This window comes from Mytilus edulis, chromosome 8 (genome assembly GCF_963676685.1).
Source record: "Mytilus edulis chromosome 8, xbMytEdul2.2, whole genome shotgun sequence".
Classification (NCBI taxonomy): Eukaryota; Metazoa; Mollusca; class Bivalvia; order Mytilida; family Mytilidae; genus Mytilus; species Mytilus edulis.
Genome location: NC_092351.1, coordinates 85388746 through 85413476, shown reverse-complemented (window position 1 = coordinate 85413476; position 24731 = coordinate 85388746). Strand labels below are relative to the sequence as shown.

Here is a 24731-nt window from a genome sequence, read left to right as displayed (position 1 = left end):
AGTATTTAGGTCATTAAATCGATATTGTGTATAATAGTCTTTTGAAATCCTAGGTTTAGCCTTTTACATGCATGCTTCATTAACCGATTTTTACAGCGCTGTTCAGGCTCGTTATCATGGTGATATTCCTTTATAAATTATGATCAGTCAGATAAATAACCATGATGACATAATCGCTGCAAATTTTGATGTTCTTTACTTTTACACAAATTGTCAAATCGAAGCGTTGTGCGGGTACACATGGTACATATGGATATCTTATATGAGGGGAGGGGGGGGGGGGGGGTATGACTTTTATCGGGACTCCGGGATCGAATGTTTTTAAGCTCGGGATTTTCGGTATTTTTTCGATTTTCGGGATGTCGGAATTTAGATTTCTTTAAATTCGGGACCTCGGGATTTCATGTTTCTAAGCCCGGGATTGCGGGAGCAGGACCCGACCTACTCCCCCACCCCCTTTTATATGGTAACGGGATATAACGAACAGCGTTAAAAAAGACGTGACAGAAACCAAACGGGAACAAACATGACTTTAAGACAGAATACGAATTGAAAGACGTGAAAGAAAATTGTGTGACTGTGCTTTTTCAAAACCCCTATATATGCACCCCTGTGTACATTTATAACACACGCATGATGTGAAACAATTTCAGAACTGATCAAAATGGCATTAATATTGCTGGTTACGTATATCAATCGATCAACATGTATATCAGTGATACAAACTACGTACATACATGTATATATTGCTTTGTGACTAAATACATACAGTACTTACACATCAGGCCCGTAGCCAGGAATTTCCAAAGGGGGGTTATTTGGACTCACGAACTCAACTTTTATTAACAGTCACAATTCGAACAGAACGTTGACTTTAACAGTGCTTATTTGTTTTCAAAGGGGGGGGGGGGTTCGTCCGAACCCCCCCCCCTCCCTGGCTACGGGTATGCACATGTACATGTATGTTACATATTTTCAAATTTCCAAGTAAGGGGACGACCATTTGTTATTCTGGGGGGGGGGGGGGGGATTTTGAAAATAAATGACTCAGCCTTGATAATTACAAAAATAAATGGTTTGTTCTGTGGTAGTTTGAAAATAAATTACCTGACTTGCAATGTAAATTGAAAATAAATAACTCAGCAGGTCCAATCGAAAGTATGAGATGACATCAGATTCTTCATAAATTCATCTTTTTTCCCCAAAAAAATCGGGAAACACTTCCCAATTTAAAAAAATAATAGAAGTATAATTATTATTTAAATACATACAACAGAAAAAATTGCCAACAAAATAAGGAACAGAAACTCATGGAATGCCAAAATTTAAAGAATAGAGAAATGTGGGCAAAAAACCCCCCAAAAAACAGACAAATGGCCTATAATATTTAAGAGTATAGAAGACCCGTATCCCGTATGCTGTATTTTCCCATAGAGTTTGAGGTAAAATCCCGAGAATTCCACCTCCTAGAAATTTAAACTGCCAGGATGTTCGAAAATATGCCAGTAATACAAAAAGTATTATCTTTTACTGTTACGTACCATACGTAGTTCATTCGACTTTCTGTTGTAAAATGAACTTTCTCGTGTAATTTTAGTCCCTCCTATCGTGTATCTACGATCTACACATAACCAAACGTCTGACATTTGTTAACTAAAACACGCAACACTACATTAGAAATAATTTCATTTATAAAATTGAGAATGGAAATGGGGAATACGTTAAAGCGACAACAACCCGACCATAGGACAGACAACAGAAGAAGGTCACCAACAGGTCTTCATTTGCACCACTTGTTTTTGATAGTATTAAAATCGCGTAAACAGATGTATTCAGAGTTGATGCTGTTCAAGATCCCTGTTACAAATAGGATATGGTTTTCAGTTAACAAAACGTGTTTGCTATTTTGATCTGGTTTGGGATATAATCTAAAAGGTGGCCTATGAATTATTTTTGTTTTCTTGATGAATTCAAATTGTATTTGTTAATTAGATTCTAATGTAAATATTTGTCTTTTTGGTTCTTATAGACGTTTTAAACAGATTTTTATTGAAATTAACAGCAACTCAATAAATAACAAATAACATAAATTGGCAAGGTTAAATAAAATGAAGGAAAAAATGAATTGAATCCTGAACTCCAATTTTATGAGAAAAAAATATTTTGATCAAGCAGATGACAAAAATAAATATTCTGAATCCATATATTTCTCATACCTGGTAGTGTGGAATAATGAAAAAAATAATCTGATCAATAGCTTTGAAAAACTATTTAAAATTCTTCGCGATTTTGCGTGGGAAACAATTCTTACTAAGGAAAAAAAAACCATATCCCTCCCTGGAAGTTATTATTCGTGAGCAACATTATTCAATAACTCCATCCAACGATGTTTTAACGCGTTACACATGTTAAATGATGTCTTAACAGGTTAAACGATGTTTAAACGCATTTAACGATGTCTTTTAAAACACATTACACGTTGATTTATCGCGTTTAATGATGTTTTAGCGCGTAAAACGACGCTTTAGCACGTTAAACAATATCGCGTTAAAAGATGTTTTGATGCGTTAAATGATGTTTTAACGCGTTAAAGTAATGTATCGTAGCAACGTAATTGTGTTGACATTAACACGTAAAAGTGATTCATTATGACACACGTGGCCAGTGCGACAGGTATTTTATCGCGATTAACGTCTTTTTTCACCCACGGGTTAAATCCCAAACTTGATAATTGCAAAGTTTAACGTGTTAAATTGATCTTTTTACGTGTTAAAACTAAATTTATCGTGTTACTTTATCAGGTTTTTGACATGAACGGCCTTTCATACAGTCCAAATGTTGCCTAGTTTTGCTTCCCCTTAGGGGCCCTTTCAAAATCCTGGATCTGCATCATTTAAATTTTCAACTTAGTTTATTTTAGGCAAATATGCAGGCAGGAATACAAAAAAGATAACAGGAAAATCCAGTAAGTTTGTTTACTATATGATAAATCAGCTAAAGTGAAATGCACAAAACTTATCATAGTCATTAATACAAATCAGAATTAAGAAACTGAATGGGTCCATCAATGCCCATGCTACGTCAATCTTTAAACATGTTAAAGACCCAAATGTTGCTAAACACCTATCCGACCTCCATGATAAATATGTTGTTGTCCCCGCAGACAAATAAGCCCCAAATAACATCGTTTTTGTCTGTAAAAGTCACTACATTAATTGCTTGATAAACGAATTAGGTATAGACAATTCACTTGGAAACTCAACATATATACCCTCACAACACTTACCAAAGACGAAATCCTGGATAATCATAGGTCTGTTCTTTGTTTCTTTGGTATTTCAACCAAAGATGAAGAACTGGATCTTCCATCACTGTATTGGATACCTAAACTACATAAGTGTCCTTACAAACAACGGTATGTTGCTGGGTCTTCCAAGTACTCCACGAAACCTCTTTCTAAATTATTAACATCTATTTTATCAGCAATCAAAGACGGGCTTCAAAGTTATTGTGAAACTGCCTATTCTAGAGGTGGCGTGAATCAGATGTTGATACTTAAAAATTCCAAAGATATTTGTACATACAATCTAACTCTCTTTCATCTTGTAACAGTATTAAAACATTTGACTTTTCTACTCTTTACACAAGTATTCCACATTCCAAACTAAAAGACAAATTGAAAGAGTTGGTATTACTTTGCTTCATAAAAAAGAATGGCCAACGTAGATACAAGTATCTTGTCTTAGGGAGGGATAAATCATACTTTGTAAAGAATCACTCTGATTCAAACAAAAAATTCTCTGCCGGAAACCGATATTATCAAAATGCTTGATTTCTTGATTGACAACATATTTGTAACGTTCGGAGGACGTGTTTTTCAACAGACTGTCGGCATCCCAATGGGAACAAACTGTGCCCCTCTACTTGCCGACTTGTTTCTTTATTATTATGAGGCTGACTTCATGCAGGAACTTCTTAGGAAGAAAGATAAGAAGTTAGCAATATCCTTTAACTCTACTTTCCGCTATATAGATGACGTTCTTTCACTAAACAATTCAAAATTTGGTGACTATGTGGAACGCATCTATCCCATCGAATTGGAGATAAAGGATACTACAGATACAGTTAAGTCGGCTTCATATCTTGACTTACACCTAGAAATTGACAATGAGTGTCGGTTGAAAACAAAACTGTACGACAAAAGAGATGATTTCAGCTTTCCAATTGTGAACTTTCCATTTCTAAGTAGCAACATTCCAGCAGCACCGGCTGCTTTTTAGCCATGGCATTGTCAGTTTGTTTTTATTAGATTTATGAGTTTGACTGTCCCTTTGGTATCGTTCGTCCCTCTTTTATCAGGTTCACAAGATGATCTGTACTCAATTTGAAATTTGTTTTACAAATACTGAAATAATTCAAGTTTTTTTTTTTAAATCTATATCAGTTTGCTTATTAAAAATGGTACTTCCCAAACTTCGAATATAAAAGATTTTTTATGGTTATTAATCACACCTTTTCTTGGTCATGTTGGTTATCTCCCATGTAGACAGAATTTACAAATGTAAACAACTTGTTTGTAAGGTTTTATTTACTGATCAAGCGGATTTAAAGCTGAATATATTTCAATTTAGAAATGTTTACCTTGTAGCATAGTTGCCAGCACTAACAATCAAACTGTCAAAGAGTTACTGGGCCTGGGGTATAGAAATATAGTCACCTTGTCCTTGGTAAAAAAAAATCGCATTCCATAATTATAACTCGGCCCATATTAAAGTCGGCCTGTAACTTCTTCTTCTTCTCTCAGTATGAACTTCCTTTGTAAGGAACACAAGGATAAAATCCAAGTATTGGTTATTACATATTGGGGACGATTAATGCATTAAAGCATTTGAATGGGGACATATAGTTGGAACCATCCCCCCCCCCCCTAAATCATGTGTTGGGAACCCCCTTTTAAAATGGCTGCATCTGCCCCTGCATATGAATACCTACAATCTGTGGATTAACCTAGTTGCCAAATGTTTGGTTTAAGTGGAAAGAGGGGGTGGCGGTCAGAGGGGTCACGATCCCGAAATCCCGGCCTTAAAAACATGAAATCCAGAGGTCCTGAATTTAAAAAAATAAAATCCTGACACTCAAAAAAGATATCCTGGATCTCGAAAGGGTCAATCCCAAAATCCCAACCTTAAAAACACCCAATCCTGACGTCCTGAAAAAGGTCCTACCCCCCTCTTGAATATATAAAAAAGAAGATGTGGTATGATTGCCAATGAGACAACTATCCACAAAAGACCAAAATGACACAGACATTAACAACTATAGGTCACCGTACGGCCTTCAACAATGAGCAAAGCCCATACCGCATAGTCAGCTATAAAAGGCCCCGATAAGACAATGTAAAACAATTCAAAGGAGAAAACTAATGGCCTTATTTATGTAAAAAAATGAACGAAAAACAAATATGTAACACATAAACAAACGACAACCACTGAATTACACGCTCCTGACTTGGGACAGGCACATACATAAATAATGTGGCGGGGTTAAACATGTTAGCGGGATCCCAACCCTCCCCCTAACCTGGGACAGTGGTGAGTGGTATAACAGTACAACATAAGAACGAAACCCATTGTGCCAGACTTCTTCTGTTGTATGTTGAATAACATAGTCCTTGATAGGTTCAAAATATGTAATTCTTGTTTTGAATAACAGTACTTGGACAATTCAAAAGAAAATGATAGATATTTTTCTCACAAAGATTACATAACTCATTAACTTAAAAAGTGGACAAATGGTGGAGAAGGTGATTGATGAATTTTTGCCATATGAGAATTGAGTACAAACATTATAAATGTTCTTGAAACTATTCTTAGACTAGTTTCAAAAATAGCTTTCTGAACTTCAGCTTTTGTCTTGTCTAAGATATTTCAGACTGTGGCTGATCCAAGGGGGGAGGGGGTTAGACTCCAGGGGTTTGAACCCCCTTTTTAAAATGGCTGGATCCGCCCCTGCCAGACTATATGATTTTGCCAATAAGTAGGTGATAATTTCTTTCCTTTGGTTTTTTAGCCAGAAATAGATACTATTGTCATCAGTTTCTATGCAATTTATTGCTGATTTAGAGTTGTGGTGCAAATTTCTTCTGATAATTCTATGGAGCAGTGAGTTGTGAACTTGAGGTGTTCATAATTTGGCAATGAATGGTATTTCTATAAAGAGTACATCTATGCATTGTTGTTGCCTAAGTTTTCTTATGTGGGTCTTTAATTCAAGAGATATCATTCATGGATATAGGATGTCTAGGTGGTTTCCAGAAATCTACCCACTTGTAGAGATTTTTATACATCTAAAGCATGTTATAAAAAAGAAGATGTGGTATGATTGCCAATGAGACAACTATCCACAAAAGACCAAAATGACACAGACATTAACAACTATAGGTCACCGTACGGCCTTCAACAATGAGCAAAGCCAATACCGCATGGTCAGCTATAAAATCCCGATAAGACAATGTAAAACAATTCAAACGAGAAAACTAACGGCCTTATTCATGTAAAAAAATGAACGAAAAACAAATATGTAACACTTAAAAACAAACGACAACCACTGAATTACAGGCTCCTGACTTGGGACAGGCACATACACAAATAATGTGGCGGGATTAAACATATTAGCAGGATCCCAACCCTCCCCCTAATCTGGGACAGTGGTATAACAGTACAACATAAGAAAGAGAGGGGGGGGAGGGGGTCAGAGGGGTCCTGATCCCGAAATCCCGGCCTTAAATACATGAAATCCAGAGTTTAACATGTTTAAGACTGTAACTTCCGGGGAAGGCTTTTATTTTGGACCTTTCAACTATGTGATTTTGGACAAAATTGGCTTATAAACAATGATATAAAACATACAGTTAAAACAATGAATTTGAATCAAAATGAATCTATACCCATTAAAACATACACTCATGATACATGTACATCTGAAACTCAGATCAATAAAATCTTTAAAAGTACTGAAAGGTTTTTCTTGCAGTAAATATCTTTATGTCAATAATTTTATGCAACAGCTTGCATATTGACCATATTTTTACATTAATCATGACAATATACAGATATACATTCTATATATACATGATATACATAGACTGTCATTTAGGTCACCAACGATTAAAAACGCCCTTTACATTGAACAGATATTATTGATAAATAATCAAAATGTCAAATCTTTATTATTTTATTTATTAACACAAGTAAAGATTTTAAGTCCGTATTTATTATTTTTTTTCATAGCTACATATTTATATATGACATGTACAAAATATATGATTCAATGTGATTATTTACATGATTATTAAGGGAACTCCTTAAACAAAATCTGCCCTGGATTGCTACATTGCTAGGATTAAAGATTATATGTAAACACAAATCAAGGTTATTTATAAGTCTACAAAAAAATAATTTTATAACTGTCGAGGTCAGTAGGAAGTTTGCAGCTTACATGCCGGTTAGTAATAAAAAATAGTTTTATTTGCAGATTAATACTTTATATAAATTATTTTAGTAGATTTGAATGACTTTGTAAGTTCTGAAATTTATTCTTCTTGTGTAAAGACATTGACAGCGTGTCAGATAACAATAAATCATGGCTAATATAGAAACTGATTACTTATATATGTAACATTCGTAGGTAATAATAAAAGTACTTGTTGTTGAACTACGTAGGCGTATGTATCATGTTGTATATAATATATAACATTGTTTTTTTCTTTCCAATCTTAACATTTCCAATTGTAAAATTATTTTTGGCTTATTGATCAAATATCATGTATATATGCAAGTGCATGAAGTTGGGCAGATGTTGATAAATTTGAATTTTAAGTGGGTGCAACCAAAAATGAAAAGCAAGGAAAGGTTATACATGTTATATGAATCTCTGCAAGGTCCACTGGTCATTAGTATTTACAATGTTTTTTATGCCCCACCTACTATAGTAGAGGGGCATTATGTTTTCTGGTCTGTGCGTCCGTTTGTCCGTCTGTCTGTCTGTTTGTTCGTCTGTCCGTTTGTTCGTTCGTCTGTCCGTTCGTTAGTCCGTCTGTTCGTTCGTCCGTCTGTCCCGCTTCAGGTTAAAGTTTTTGGTCAAGGTAGTTTTTGATGAAGTTGAAATCCAATCAACTTGAAACTTAGTATACATATATTCCCTTTGATAAGATCATTCTAATTTGAATGCCAAATTAGAGAATTTATTCCAATTTCACGGTCCACTAAACATAGAAAATGATAGTGCGAGTGGGAAATCCATGTACTGTGTACACATTCTTGTTTAAAGTAGTTACAAAATGTAGGTAGTGTAGATCTTCATTCACAAGAACATGTAGTTCTGACAATTTTTGCACACTTAAATGAGTCCTCTAGTTTGTTTGTTTTTGCATATAAGGGTAATCTTTTAAGATAACAGGGGGACTATATTCATGTATATTTGTACTCAGAAAATGATTAAAAAATATTTGATTATGTTGTCCAATGTATTTATTTCTTATTTATCCAGATTCATTAATCTTATCAGTGTGTGTCTGGATTTTTTGATAATGACATCCTGTTAATAATACCTTCATCTATTTTTTAAGTACATATAATCAGGGAATTAGCAAAAATATTTCAAAGTTTTAGTCAAATTATAAATACAAATCAGTCTGCAGTCCCACTTAAATGTTAACAGCAGTTATAGACAGATATAGAGGGAAAATTTATTGTAAGTTTCAATTCCATTTTTTTTTTAATAGTTTACAAGTTGTCTTTACCTAGCATGCTTAGAAGTCATTCTATTGCAAGAGAACAGTAAGCTATTTCATAGTGATTGTAAATACAATAGAAAACTTGAGCACTATGAAACATCATTTGCATTCTACCTATATATCATGGATAAGTCAGTCATAACCTTAAAATGACAATTATTAGTTAATTAGAACTTTTAATGATATTTTTAAACTCAGTGTAATCTTTGTTAAAATGGTGAACAAAAAACATGTATATTGTTGTTTGTTTATTTGTTACATATTTGTTTTTCGTTCATTTTTTTACATAAATAAGGCTGTTAGTTTTCTCGTTTGAATTGTTTTACATTGTCTTATCTGGGCCTTTTATAGCTCACTATGCGGTATGGGCCTTTGCTCATTGTTGAAGGTTGTACGGTGACCTATAGTTTTTAATGTCTGTGTCATTTCGGTCTTTTGTGGATAGTTGTCTCATTGGCAATCATACCACATCTTCTTTTTTATATCTTGTTCATTTGTTGTTCATAACTTTTAAAAAATATTTTTATTCTTTTTAGGTAATGTCTAAGAAAGTCTTAATCACTGGAGCATCTGGATTATTAGGTCGAGCTGTGTACAAGGAATTTGTGAATGAAGGATCATGGGAAGTTTTGGGTTTGGCATTCAGTAGGTGCACAGGAAAGTTAAGGAAGTGTGACATTACAAAAGATGAGGAAGTAAAAACTGTGATGAAAGAGTTTAATGTAAGTGTGTTTGTCCTGGGAATAATTGCTTAAAAAATTCTAATTAGGGATATAATAGAAAAACAAGTACATAAAGTATATGCATGGGTATCCATCCATGACATAAAATCAGTACATGCACTCTTAAACAAACAAAAGCAAAGGAACAGCTCTTTCATTGTTGTTCTTCATGTAATAGTCACAGTGAAGCCTGGCTTTCAACACAGAGCAACAAAAAAAAACTCTTACATCACTGCAAGTATATATAATAAAATTGAGAATGGAAATGGGGAATGTGCCAAAGAGACAACAACCCGACCATAGAGCAGACAACAGCAGAAGGTCACCAACAGGTCTTCAATGTAGCGAGAAATTCCCGCACCTGGAGGCGTCCTTCAGCTGGCCCCTAAACAAATATATACTAGTTCAGTGATAATGAACGCCATACTAATTTGAATTCCGAATTGTACACAAGAAACTAAAATAAAAATAATAAATAAGATTAACAAAGGCCAGAGGCTCATGACTTGGGACAGGCGCAAAAATGCGGCGGGGTTAAACATGTTTGTGAGATCATGAGACTGCTCCTAGCACGGCCAGAGTTGATTTTTTTTTTAAAATAATCTGGTTAGATTTGAATATGTTACTCCAACAAAACAAACTGGCTTTCTTAAAAAGAACACATTGGAATGTAGTACATATTTACAACAAAGTAGCTCCTATAAATAGCTTTGAATACCAACTTATGTAGAATACATTTTGGTAGTTTAAAATGAAAGGTGAAATGCTTAGTCATTATACATGTGAGTAATTGAGATGGGAAATTATTGTGTTTTAAATATGCCCTGCCACAGCAGAATGTTCATAAATATGCCCTGCCACAGCAGAATGTTCATAAATATGCCCTGCCACAGCAGAATGTTCATAAATATGCCCTGCCACAGCAGAATGTTCATAAATATGCCCTGCCACAGCAGAATGTTCATAAATATGCCCTGCCACAGCAGAATGTTCATAAATATGCCCTGCCACAGCAGAATGTTCATAAATATGCCCTGCCACAGCAGAATGTTCATAAATATGCCCTGCCACAGCAGAATGTTCATAAAGTGTTATCTTTGTCCTTCTGTACATGCTGTACATCTGTTCTAAGCTACATGTATTGTTTAGCATAGATATTGCTGTTTTTTGTATGACCACAAAAAAAATTCTGCGTAGTATAATGGTATCATTTCATGGACTGCGTCGTCAAAAGACGCATTAGTTTCCGGACAATAACTTTAGATTTAGTATAAAATGGATCTCTATAAATTTTTACCAGAAGGTTTAATACCACTAAAGGAAGGTTGGGATTGATTTTGGGGGTTATGGTCCCTATAGTTTAGGAAAAAGGGGCCAAAAAGGGGGCCCAAAATAAGCATTTTTGTAGTTTTCAAACAATAACTTATGTTTAAGTGTATGAATTTCTCTGAAATTATACCACAAGTTTCCATACCATGAAGGGATGGTTAGTAATGACTTTGGGGAGTTATGGCTCAAAATATTTTTGAATTAGGGGCTAAAATAGGCGAAATTTGGGGCTAAAAATGGGGAAAACTAGGTTTTCCGGACAATAACTTTAGATTTAGTGAATGGATCTCTATAAATTTTTACCAGAACGGGATTGATTTTAGGGGTTATAGTCCCAATAGTAAAGGAATTAGGGGCCAAAAAGGGGGCCCAAAATAAGCATTTTTGTAGTTTTCAAACAATAACTTGTGTTTAAGTGGATGAATCTCTCTGAAATTATAACACAAGGAGGTAATTCAAAAATAATTAACATACAATGTTTGGTATGTTTGGATTTACCTCCCTTACACTACTTGTAAATAATGTATAAAGAAATGTCAGGTTTTGGACTTATTGCAAAAAAAAAGGGGGGTGGTAGTAGTTTTCAATTTTTTTTCCAAATTTCTCAAATTGCAAATTTTTGAAAAGTTTGTAGAAGAAAACTTTTATTGCACAATATTGCATAATAAATTTGTAAGATCTTGACATTTGTTTTGTGTCAGAAACTCATATTATGTTAAGAATTTTATCACAATCCAAATTCAGAGCTGTATCAAGCTTGAATGTTGTGTCCATACTTGCCCCAACTGTTCAGGGTTCGACCTCTGTGGTCGTGTAAAGCTGCGTCCTGCGGAGCACCTGATTTTTTCGTTTGAATAATGCCAGAGTCCTTATAGCTTAAATGTATCCATATTATTTGGTCTCTTAGCTAGTGGATTATTGTCTCATTGACAATCACATCTCTTTATGTTTGCACTATTTTATTGTAATGTAAATTGATATATATTATAACAGCCATCAGTAGTTATACATTCTGCTGCTGAGAGAAAGCCAGATGCTGTAGAAAAGAAACCAGAAGCAACCCAACAACTTAATGTATCAGCTACCAAAGTTATCTGTCAGAATGCAGGTATATTTTCTTATTTGCATATACCATGTATACAGATAAAGATAACTATGCATACTTATAAAAAAAGAAGATGTGGTATGATTGCCAATGAGACCACTCTCCACAAGAGACCAAATGACACAGATACAACAAGTATAGGTCACGGTATGGCCTTCAACAATGAGCAAAGTCCATAACTCATAGTCAGCTATAAAAGGCCCTGAAATGACAATGTAAAACAATTCAAATGAGAAAACTAACTGCTTAATTTTTTTTAGTCTAGAAAAACTCGATCTGTACCATGTGTACTGTCAATCTGTATCATATCTATACCACATATAAAAATGCCATTGACAATTTGACCTATATTTAACTTTTTTTTAGCATGGTCTTAACAATGTTTGCTACTCTTGTTTAACACTTTCAGTCAGGTATTGAGAATCATCTTGTTTTATAAGGGAAGTGCCATTAAAAAATTTGCATAATTATTATTCATATGAAAAGAAATATAAATATTATATACAGTTACAAATGAAAACCAGTACTGGGACATACATAATTTAAGCAGTATATTTATAATATATACTCACTGCATTTGTTTGCACCTGTCCTAAGTCAGGAACCTGTTGTTCAATGGTTGTCATTTGTTGATGTGGTTCATAAGTGTTTCTCATTTCTTTTTTTTTGTATATATATATATATATAACAGATTTTCCTGTTTGAATGGTTTTACATTATTCATTTGTAGGGCCCTTTATGGCTTGCTGTTCGGTGTCAGCTAATTAGGCTCCTTATTGAAGGCTGTACATTGACCTACATGTATCATGGTTGACTTTTAACTAATTGGCTTGGATAGTCTGAGAGTTGTCTATGTGGCACTCATTCCAAATCTTTTTATATTGGTTAAATATGAATTAAAACAAATGATGTGTGTTTATGATGTATGCATTTTACCATACTTATCGTGCTTCCTTAGACAACATATCTTAAACATTTTACATGAGTTACAGAAAAAGTGCATTGCTTATAACATGTGTAAAGCATTGAGCAATCTATCATAATTACAATTACAGACAAAATTACTTCGATCCTTAATATGTTTCTTATAAATTAATTGATGGAAATTCTTTGGTTTTTGTTGTTACCAAGTTTAAAGGATTGAGGAAAACATACTTTTTTTTTATATTTTATTTTTTGGTTTTGCCAAAGTCTGCATACAAGCCTATAGAATATTTCAAATCATGGTTCACCTATACCAATGAATTCACAGTTATTCAATTTAGATATCTTGATAATTATTACAGTAGAAGATTTTCATTTAAAATTAAAAAGAATGATAAAAGTTGTCTAACTGACATGACTGATTTATTCTAATATATTTTCATAAAACATTTATTTTCGTAGCTGCTGTTGGTGCATGGGTATTATATATTAGTACAGATTACGTGTTTGAAGGGACGTCACCGCCATATAAGGAAGATGCTATACCTAATCCACTTAACAAATATGGACAAAGTAAATTTGAAGGTGAAAAGGTCACAATGGAGGTTAGTCAAGGTAGACATTTTAATTTTATATGACTATGTTATTTGATGCTGTCAGAAAATTGTGAAATATAGTTGTTTCTTACCTGGAATTAGGTCCCATCTTAATTTTAGTAGACCAGAATATGTTTTTAAAACATAAGGGTGACCTATAGTTGTTAATGTCTGTGTCATTTTGGTCTTTTTTGGATAGTTGTCTCATTGGCAGTAATACCACATCTTCTTTTTTTATAGAAATGTAGTTTAAAAATACTGTCAATTCATGTTTAAAACTTGATTACACTGAAAACATTTACAGAACCGCATGTTTAAAATTGGTTTATTCAACCAAAAAAATAATCTAACAGTTGGTCCTCAAAGATGCATGGCAGCCAAGGATGATTAATCCAACTAATATTTCATTGTATTTCATCATTGAAAACTATCTATAGGATTATTGTTGCAACGAATTTAAAATATTATTCTACCATATATATATGTTCGTGCTGAAATCCTTTTGAAGTTTTTATACGTCTGTCAAAATTTTGACGGGACGTATTATGGTATACAAATGTCATGCATCTGTCGTCCTAGCGTAAACATGTCGCACCGTAACTTGAGAACAACTTATCCAAATTTCATGAAACTGAATATGGTTGTTTCTTATGATGGTCAAATGATCTGTATATTTTTTGGTGAAAATAAGATTAAAACTTTTTGAGTTACAGCACTTTGTAACTAATACAGGGGGCCGGGGGGGGGGGGGGGGGGGGGGGGTTTCACATGTCGCACCATATCTCAAAAACGATTTTTGATTATTGCTTAAAACTCTACACATTTCTTAGTTATATTAATCTTAAGATCTGTATAATTTTTGGTGATGATTCAAAATTTCATTTTTGAGTTATTGAGTATTTTATAAACAAGGGGAGGGGGTTTTCACATGTCACACTTATCTTAAAAAGGATTTATGATTATTGCTTAAAACTTTAAACACTTCTAAGTAATATTAATCTAAAGATCTGTATACTTTTTTGTTTTGATTAAAAAATTTATTTTAGAGATATTGAGTTTTTTGTGTAAAAAAAAAGGGGGGAGAGGTTTACATGTCTCGCCGTATCTCAAAAACAATTTATGGTTAATGCTTAAAACTTTACACACTTTTTAGTTATTAATGTAAAGAGCTGTATAATTTTTGGTGATGATTCAAAATTTTATTTTAGAGTAATTGAGTTTTTTGTAAATAAAAAAAATTAAGAATTTTCTCATGTCTCACCGTATGTCAGAAACTATTTATGATTATTGCATAATATTCACACACAAGACGAAGGGCGTATCATGCGCTCATGGCGCAGCTGTTTATTCATTTATGTAATACAAGATGGAGTTGTTTCCCTTGGATCAGTCTTGCAGGGCCAACTGATTGCTTATCATATTTGACTTACCATTTTGTTAAATGTTGTACATCAAAATTGAATCAGTAGATGATCTGAAGTGTTGAAAAAAACAAGGCTTATTTAAATAAAAATCATTCAGGAAATTTCTAAAATCTAGTGGTATAAAAAGGAAGTGGTATGTGGCTGATTTATCAAAATTGGGCAAAGGGCAGTAACTCCGAACCTAATTTTGTGACAATGGGAAATAACCTATATCAATGTGTTTTGTTTGTAGATAATTCAATATTAAGAGTGCCTATTCTGTATGGAGATATCGAGTACTTGGACGAGAGTGCAGTAACTACACTATTTCAGAAGGTGACAGACTCATCTAAACCATGTCCTATGTCAGATTATGAAAGACGTTTTCCAACTCATTGTGATGACATAGCATATGTGATAAGACAGTTAGCAGATAAAAGGATCGTGGTAAGCTCTTGAAATTATACACTATGATTATTATTTTTTATGTATAAATGTTTAAAGTGACTTATGGGTCCAAAGGGCCGGGTGTTGATACATGTAATTACAACTGCTTATTGAAATATTGTATATTGTCATAAAACACATGTCACTATAATAAACAATTTGGTATTGGTATTTTATATACACTATGTTCAAAAATACCATTGAATGTTCATTTAATATTTAATTACAGCTCTATGACTATTTTCACAACTAATAATCAATAATTGAATAAGTGTTACTTGAAGGGGCATGACTTACAAGTATTTTAAGTGGTTTGATTCTTGCTGAGAAGTCTGTGCAACATTTCATCAAATGCAAACAAAATACAACTCTTTCTTTTTTTATTTTAAATCAAATTTGCAATGCAGTTCATCTGGCTTCAAATTTCTCATGTCTTTATTTTATGGTATGATTAATTATTTAGAGCCAAACATATTTGCACTAGTGAAACTTCTGATGTTTTAGAAATTTTATACAACTAAGTAAATGAATGTAAGAATCCAAAAAGATTTTATTTAAGAATTGAATGCTGCTTTTTGTAAATATATTGGGGTGTAAACAGTCAGGGGTGTCACTTAAACAAGTTATTTTTTTAAGTTACTTATATAAGTAATTTCTGTTTCTAAAAATAATAAAATTACTTAATGGAGTTATTTTAATTTTTAATAGAAACATAGACTACATGTAGTTTTCATGAATTTTTACATCACTTTATATCATAAAACAAAGAATTTATTCGAATTGAGGGGAGTATAGAAATAAAGTGTTAATTTAAAAATAATTACAAAAATATGACTTGAATAAGTTATTTTATACATTTTTGAAAAAAAATAGTAATTACACTTATTTTAGGAACATATGTGATTGATTTTGATTACAAATTATAAATAACTTCAAGTCTTAATTAATTCTCAAGTATCTATCTATGTATATCAGTCTACCTTCAAGATTTTGGAGGAAAATGATAATTTAATAGTCCCAAGAGACCAATCTTTGACTAAGAAGCGTCGGTATGAAAGATAAGTGCGTCGAAAGTTAATTAGTGTTTCAGAAGAATTAGATTTTATATTTCATGGGAAAAATAACCAGATGACTGTGAAAATTTGTTAAAGTTAGTAAAATCTGTATTAATGGACATCTATAAAATTATTATTCAGAAAAGTTACTTATATAAGTTATATTCAAAATAGACTCGATTTCAACATTACTTGTATTGGTAATTTTAATTGTTACTTGTTTAAGTAATGCCCCTGACTGGTAAAAGCGTTGACCGAAGTACATTTTGTATACTAAAAATGTGCGCACGGTCAACGCTTTTACAACCCTATAAAGTTACAAAAAGAAGCATTCAATACTTATAATTACTTTTTTTTTAGCTAAAATCATGAAAACACGATTTTTATCAAGTTTTCAATTAATTTACCTGTGCACTTTTTTGTGGGACCTCGTGTCATCATGAATGATAAATGTTATTGTCTAATACAATTGTTTCAGGAATAGCACGTGATGTGCAGTTAGCCAATCAGAATAACATATTATAATGAAACATACATCTAATGTAATTATAGTATAATGTATGATAAGTGTTGGTCTATGAATCATCGGAGCAAGTAATTGGGTCCACTGGTTGGTAGTATTTGAAAATACTAGAGGGGTAGTGAAAATTTTGGTTTGAAGACTATCTTATATCAATTCACATTCATCATGCTACATTGCACAAATCACAGTTAAAGGTTGAGACATCATGCGAAAGTGCATAAATCACAGTTAAAGGTGAAGACGTCATGCTACAGTGCATAAATCACAGGTGTAGGAGGAGACCTCATGCTGCAGTGCACATATCACAGTTAAATTTGGAGATGTCATACATGCTACAGTGCAAAAATTACATTTGGAGATGGAAGCCTAATATTGCAGTGCACAAATTTCAGATGGAGGTGGAGACATAATGTTATAGTGCACAAATCACAGATGGAGGTAGAGGTGTCATGCTATAGTGCACAAATTACAGGTGGAGGTGGAGACATCATGCTACAGTGAACACATCATAGGTGTAGGCGGAGATGTCATGCTACAGTGAACACATCACAGGTGTAGGTGGAGATGTCATGCTACAGTGCACAAATAACAGATGGAGACAGAGTTGTCATGCTACAATGCACACATCACAGTTGGAGGTGGAGATGTCATGCTACAGTGTATAAAGCACAAGTTTAGGTGGGCTTGTCATGCTACAGTGCACAAATCACAGTTGGAGGTGGATATGTCATGCTACAGTGCACAAATAACAGATGGAGATAGAGTTGTCATGCTACAGTGCACACATCACAGTTGGAGGTGGAGATGTCATGCTACAGTGCATAAAGCACAAGTTTAGGTGGGCTTGTCATGCTGCAGTGCACAAATCACAGTTGGAGGTGGATATGTCATGCTACAATGCACAAATCACAGTTGGAGGTGGATATGTCATGCTACAGTGCACAAATAACAGATGGAGATAGAGTTGTCATGCTACAGTGCACACATCACAGTTGGAGGTGGAGATGTCATGCTACAGTGCATAAAGCACAAGTTTAGGTGGGCTTGTCATGCTACAGTGCACAAATCACAGTTGGAGGTGGATATGTCATGCTACAATGCACAAATCACAGTTGAAGGTGGATATGTCATGCTACAGTGCACAAATAACAGATGGAGATAGAGTTGTCATGCTACAGTGCACACATCACAGTTGGAGGTGGAGATGTCATGCTACAGTGCATAAAGCACAAGTTTAGGTGGGCTTGTCATGCTACAGTGCACAAATCACAGTTGGAGGTGGACATGTCATGCTACAGTGCACAAATCACAGATGGAGGTAGAGGTGTCATGCTACAGTGCACAAATCACAGGTTGAGGTGGAGACATGCTACAATGCACAAATTACGGTTGGAGATGGAAACGTCATGCTACAGTGCACAAATCACAGTTAAAAGTGGAGAGTGGTATCAAACTATCAGGGCCACAATCAATATTGGAGAATCAGTACTAAACTCTATTCAAGTCTCTTTCTATCTGTATAGATACTGTCAGGGTGTGTTTTACTTCAATGTACTAAATAGCAAACTGGAAAAGGGCGCACTTTCTTGGGAGCAGGAAATCAGAGGACATTTTAAGGGAAAAACATTTATTTTAGAATCAGAGCTGTGAACTCAAAATGCAAGATGTAGACTTGGAAAACTGTATGAAGTTGGTAGATGACTTGTTGAGTGAAAAACATCAGGTAATAATTTAATTTTAAATTAATTTAAATACATTGTACTTACGGTATAAAGAATGTACTAATTTTACATATATTAGGTTAGTAAATTTAAGAAAAGAACTGATACTTAATTGCTAAATGTTAAATATAAATATGGACATGATTAAACATATAAAAAAAACAATCCTCTGCATCTTTTTGTATTTTTCTAATTGATGAAATATTGTAAACTTACATAATTAAGGTTAAATATGCAACCTCTTATGTTTTCTTACTACTTTATGCAATTCAATACAAAGTTATTTTTTTTACACTTAAACAATGTTTTTACAGAAAAAATGAACAGCAGATTTTAACATTTACATTTCTGTTTTTGTTTAATCAGCATATTTATTTGTCAGCAATGGTTAGTTTTTTTGTTGTATATTTTAGAGTTATATGTGGCCATTCTACCAACCAGTGGACCCAATTGCCTTAGGCCTCTATGATTACTTTGAGATAGTCAAGAAACCAATGGACCTCAGTACAATAAAGGTAAGAATAATAAACACAAGCAAATGCTTTATTATGAACAGAGGGCAATACAGCGTTAATTTTTGGGGCCCTTTATAGCTTTTGTTTTGTGAGCCAATGCTCTGTGTTGAAGACTGTACCTTGCCCTATAGTGGTTTACTTTTATAAATTGTGACTTTGATGTAGAGTAGTCTCATTGGACCTCATACCACATCTTCCTTTATCTAATTAAGAGGCTTTGTACAACATTCTGTATGCACCCGTTCAAGGGACATATTATGGTATACTGTTGACCGTCTGTCCTGCCTTGTTAGTCTTCTCAAGTGAACCATTAATGAAAGATTTTTATGAAACTTATATCATAGGTTGATATTAGCAATGTCCTGGGCAAGAAAGAAATTCAGTCCTTATCAATTTTTATGCTCCTTGGAAACATTAATGTCATGGAAAATTTCATATTTAGCACTCTAATGTGTACAATTCCTGCCAAGTTTTTGTGAAATTTATGTTTACTGGTTTATATCACCAATTTTCTTCAAGAGTTCAAAAATGGTATCCATTACTTATATTTAAAAGAGTTATGCCCCTTGAAAATATTGATTTTATGTGAATTGCAATGTTATTGCTCTCCTGTGTTCAATTCTTGCCAGAATGTTTTGAAATTTATATAAATATCATAGGTTTATGCCAGCAATGTTTTTTAAAATTTAGAACATGAGTTCTGATCAGATATTTTTAACATGTTATGCCCCTTTCAAATTTAGATTAAAATGAAAATCACAGTGTATTTGTTTTGAAGCCTTCATTTCTTTTAATATATATTAATAAAAAGTTTTATTAAACAAACTAAACGTGTTTTTTTTGGCCCCGCAACAAAGTTGTTGGTGCCAAATAGTTTTACCCTTGTCCGAAATTCCGTCATTCCTTCATTCCGCAACAAACAATTATATGGAGTTTTTTCTAAACAACTTCAGATATTGGGCTGATTTTTGGTTTGTGAGTTAACTATTTTGAGTTACAGATCAAGTTAAAGTTTCGTTCCACACTGCTAATTTTTGTCGAAATTACAGGCTTTGGACTTTGTTTGTTGAATTGTTGAAAATCACAGTTATACAGACTTTTTTTCTAAACCCTTCAGATATTGGGATTGTTTTTGGCATGTGAGTTAACCAAGATGTGTTACAGATCAAGTTCAAGTTTTGTTACGCTCGGCTAATTTTTGCCGAAATTATGGTCTATGGACTTTGTTAAATTGTTGAAAATCACAGTTATACTGACATTTATTCTAAACGGTTTCAGAAATTGGGCTGATTTTTGGTATGTGAGTTACTCATGATGAGTTACAGATCAAGTTTAAGTGTTTTTCCATTCAGCTATTTTTTGCCAAAGTTAAGGGCTTTGGACTATGTTAAATTTTAGAAAATCACAGTTATACAGACTTTTTCTCTATACGCCATCAGATTTCGAGCTGATTTTTGATATTTGAAATCACCATCATTTTTGTGTTCACATGTTCAACTTTTTGAGACGGGCAATTAGTGTCGCTTTGACACATCTAGTTTTTAGTTGTTGCCCTTGTACCTTGGATAAATAAAATATGTTCTACTGGGTGGACATTAGAAGTCTTATCTTTTATTTAATTAATTTGTCATTAATATGTTGACCATGGGGTTTTTTTTCAGAATAATTTGGAATGTTGTCTATACAAATCAGTAGATGAATTTAGTGATGACATGATGCTTCTCTACCAAAACTGCTATCTATACAGCGAACCAGATACTGAGATTTATAAAATGGCAAAAAAATTAGAAGAATACTATGAAAAGACAATGGAAACAACCAAAAGTGATAAACAAGTAGGAATGGATTCTCATACTGAAAATTCTTCTGAAGGAAAGGAAATGGTCTCAACATTAATGGACAATTTACAGCTGGAGGTGAAATACAATTCACACTGGTGTTGTTTCTTCCACAGTTTTCATCAAATATTATATTTTTTAATAAATGTTTTCACTGATTTGGTTCTTGGTGTTTGACTGATTCACAATTTTAATATACACTACAGAGGACAGGGGTTTTGCTTTTATTTCAGTACATAGGGGCTCTGGTAACAAAAAAAAAAAAAAACAGAACTTCTGCCCACTTTCTTGTCAATTTTGATAGAAAAATTTGTATTAAGATTTCTATAATCTTAGATAAAAGGTATACATTGGATTTTGCAAAACTTTAAGGTATTTTGGTCCTCAATGCTCTTCAACTTTGTACTTTATTTGGCCTTTTTAACTTTTTTGGATTCGAGCGTCACTTTTTTGTGAGTCTTTTTTGTAGACAAAACCTGCGTCTGGCGTACATACACAATTTAGTCCTGGTATCTATGATGAGTTTATTTGAGAAGACATTGAGTACCTATCCACTATAGACAGGGTCAAAAAGGAAAACATTTGTGTGTTACACAACATCTTTTAGCAAGGCATAACATTGTATCAGTTATTGGCATTTGTCTTAATGTTAAAAATATTACACTGTACTTGGCATTATGGTTCTGTCATTGTGAGAGTATTTTCTTTAATTACAGTAATGACAGTGTGGTGATTTTTTTTTATCAATTCCACAGAAGTGAGGGACAAAGGTTTTATGTTTAATATTGCATTTCAATTTGCAATTTGCAATTTTTAAGCATTTCTGTTCAGGTTTCCTTTACATTTTTGATACTCTCAAATGTTGTTTTTTTTTGGTACTTTCTAAAAGTTTATCAGGAGCATATTACTAATAAAGGTCATACCAGAAACATGTCATGTTAGATGAACTCATGTTGTCATGTTATATATAATTAGGACCTCTAACATATATAGCTTACTCTATTGTATGAGTTTACTCATTGATGAGGGCATTACAATGAACTTTTAGTTACAGAACATAAGTTCATTCGATTTCGAATCAGGTAGATAGTTGTATCATAGGCAATGAAACCACATATCTTATATATAATCATATCAGCAATAACTTTTACAATGTTTACACTTGAAACATTCTTGTTTACCTCTACAAATTGTAATTAAAAAACATTATAAACCAATTCAAGATGGAACTGTCATTAAAATAATATCTGATTCTTTTTAATTTGTTTTAATATTATTTTTTTTCTTTTTCATAGGATAATAGTATAAAAGGGGTATACCATTGGAGTGGTGATGAAAATATGACTAAATATGACATGGCTTTAGTAATGGCAGAAGTTTTCAGTCTTCCTTCAGATCATATTCAACCTGACAAAAAGCCTTCACCTGGAGCCTCTAGACCATTCAATTCTCAGCTAAGTTGTCAAAGACTTAAAGACCTAGGAATAGCAAAACATAGCCAGTTTCAAAGCAAGATTCTTAATGTATTGAAGCCATATTACAAGACATGATTTACTTTTATTTTGATACTGTATAAAATATTGGAAGGTTTTTTTTATGCGAATAATGCTACTGGGTGGGTATCTCAAAAGTAAGAACTCGCATAATAAAATCTAATGCGTATATATTTATGCAGATTTTTCTGAAATGGCAATAATTAGCAACAATTAGTGTTAAAATTGCATTAATAAAAGAACTGACTATATCAAATATTCTTATACATGTTATTGTTAATTGTCTTTAAGATTCAAGGACAATAAACAATTATTTGAGATAAGAATTTAAAATCAAAACTGGTGAAATATATATAGACTGTCCACTGTAGATTGGTGATTGATACACAATTAATGTCAGTCTTAGAAAAAAATATTAGATTATATTAAAGGTTTTAAAACAATGTTTGTCAAAATAGAATATAAAGAAAAAAATGTTTTGCTGGTTTTTCCCCCTTTTCAGTAGACTTCAAAACAGTTTATGTTTAAAAAATTATTACATTCATTTGATAAATAAAATCCTTGTTTGACATATTTTTTGACAATACACACTTTTCAGTAGACTTCAAATCAATTTATGCTTAGAAAATTATTACATTCATTTGATAAATAAAATTCTTGTTTGACAAATTTTTTTACAATACACATTTATGTTTTATTCAGGGAAGTTTGAAAAACAAATTTGTTAATAAATGTATAGTTGTTCACAAAAAATGATGTTGAAAAAAAGAGTTATGGAAATTCTAGAAAAAATGATGACGTGTTTGAAGATCAGTGAATGGGAATGTCAATAGAAATGCTTTTATTAATTATTAAATTTGATTTTAATTCAACTTTTTATTAAACTTGTTTCAAGAATATTTGTTCTGTTTTACCAGTCTTTTGTCCTTTATGTTGCTTTTTTTTAAAAATATTATTACAAAATCATGTTATTGGTAATTGGTCATTTGTGATTCATTAATTATGTTTGTTGCTTTATTATTTGTAAGCATTTTGTCTTATTAGACAATTTTTTTTTTAGGTAGAAATGAAATTGATCATGATTGTATCGACCAGCTTTTTGTAAATTGGGTTTAAATTCTGTTATAGATATTACTTTTAGTGTGCTTTTTTTCTTTTATTGATATTTTTATGAAAATAAAGTTCCAATGTGTCATACTTGTTTTTAGTGTGTTCATGTTTATGCTTTTTTCGCGCCTTGTCATGTTAAAATAACAATGCGGTGCATCATTTATTATATATGAGCCTTGTTTGAAGGGCTTTTGATAACATAAATACTTGGTCATTTTCATAGTGATTGTTTGATTGCCATATAAAATATTCGAGATTATTTAATTATTTGATGATCTAAGACTTTATTTTTGATTTTTTGATTATCTCGATTTGTAATCGTTTGTTTTCTTAATTTGTAATATTATAAACATAATTATGTAAGGGTATGCTCATGCGTATGTCGATTTAAACTATCAATTTAAAGATTGTAAAGTTTAAGATTGTAAAGTTTAAGATTTTAAAAATTGTGTAAAGTAAATAAAGTAGTTTTTTTTTAATATCTAATGTAATGAATTTGATCTTATAGATGATTAGATTCAGAAGCAGAAAAAATGCAAAAATTAAATCTTTGAAATTGATGGGCCATTAAAGAAAGATAGACATCTCCACTTTTAATTTAAAAACAATTAAATATGTTTTTGCATAGATAATAGAGAAATAATTTGCCTAGAGCATACAAGCACAAAACCTACATTAAAAAAAAACACTTTTTTTTTGTTTTATAGTTAATAAATTTGTTTTTAAAGTGGACTTGTGTTATTTTTAAAAATTATATACAAGTGTACAGAGAAATATGAGATAACACTGTAAAGGGAAATGTTTTAAATGATGTGGATATTAAAAGATTAGTAGATAATTATATTATTGTGTGGATGATTATTTAAGGACAGATAATAAAGAAATTATAAGTTATCATTGTTTTAATTTCTAAAATGCCTTTTTTGGCTAACCTTGCCAAAAGTCATTTTCCGATTACCAGCTTTCTCTTACAAAAGTCATCCTTTTGTTGCCAAAAAAATTCTTCTCCTGTAAAATATAACTTTGGCCAGTTGGAACCAAACCACCATAATCCTCCTTATTGTGTTTTATTAAACAATTATGTCAGATAATCATGTCTGCTAATCAACATGGTCACCAAGGCTAAGCTTAGTTTATCTGTAAACTCAAGGTGTGT

General features: G+C 32.5%; 2 protein-coding genes across 4 annotated transcripts; both read left to right on the top strand.

The window, feature by feature from the left end:
• Positions 1-4509: 4509 nt before the first annotated feature.
• On the top strand, positions 4510-23729 carry LOC139486494 (methionine adenosyltransferase 2 subunit beta-like). Of its 3 annotated transcripts, none has more exons than XM_071271391.1 (6): positions 4510-4561; positions 9331-9516; positions 11839-11953; positions 13337-13489; positions 15127-15320; positions 22268-23728. In XM_071271391.1, exons 2-6 carry the CDS (start codon positions 9334-9336, stop codon positions 22520-22522), a joined length of 900 nt encoding a protein of 299 aa, XP_071127492.1. In that variant the 5' UTR covers positions 4510-4561; positions 9331-9333; the 3' UTR covers positions 22523-23728. The 3 variants fall into 3 exon arrangements, with proteins under 3 accessions (XP_071127492.1, XP_071127493.1, XP_071127491.1); XM_071271392.1 differs by having other exon boundaries at positions 4521-4576; XM_071271390.1 differs by lacking the exon at positions 4510-4561 and adding an exon at positions 7442-7503 and having other exon boundaries at positions 22268-23729.
• On the top strand, positions 18270-21149 carry LOC139486657 (bromodomain-containing protein 2-like). The gene is made up of 3 exons (XM_071271581.1): positions 18270-18621; positions 19033-19134; positions 20796-21149. Exons 1-3 carry the CDS (start codon positions 18556-18558, stop codon positions 21147-21149), a joined length of 522 nt encoding a protein of 173 aa, XP_071127682.1. The 5' UTR covers positions 18270-18555.
• Positions 23730-24731: the final 1002 nt, after the last annotated feature.

Excerpts from the sequence above, each read along its gene's own strand:
- LOC139486494 (XM_071271390.1), top strand. Across the intron at positions 13,490-15,126 it reads CACAATGGAGGTTAGTCAAG|ATAATTCAATATTAAGAGTG; the intron begins GTAGACATTTTA and ends TTTTGTTTGTAG. Across the intron at positions 15,321-22,267 it reads TAGCAGATAAAAGGATCGTG|GATAATAGTATAAAAGGGGT; the intron begins GTAAGCTCTTGA and ends TCTTTTTCATAG.
- LOC139486657 (XM_071271581.1), top strand. The coding sequence starts at position 18,556 with ATGCAAGATGTAGACTTGGAAAACTGTATGAAGTTGGTAGATGACTTG. Across the intron at positions 18,622-19,032 it reads TGTTGAGTGAAAAACATCAG|AGTTATATGTGGCCATTCTA; the intron begins GTAATAATTTAA and ends TGTATATTTTAG. Across the intron at positions 19,135-20,795 it reads TGGACCTCAGTACAATAAAG|AATAATTTGGAATGTTGTCT; the intron begins GTAAGAATAATA and ends GTTTTTTTTCAG.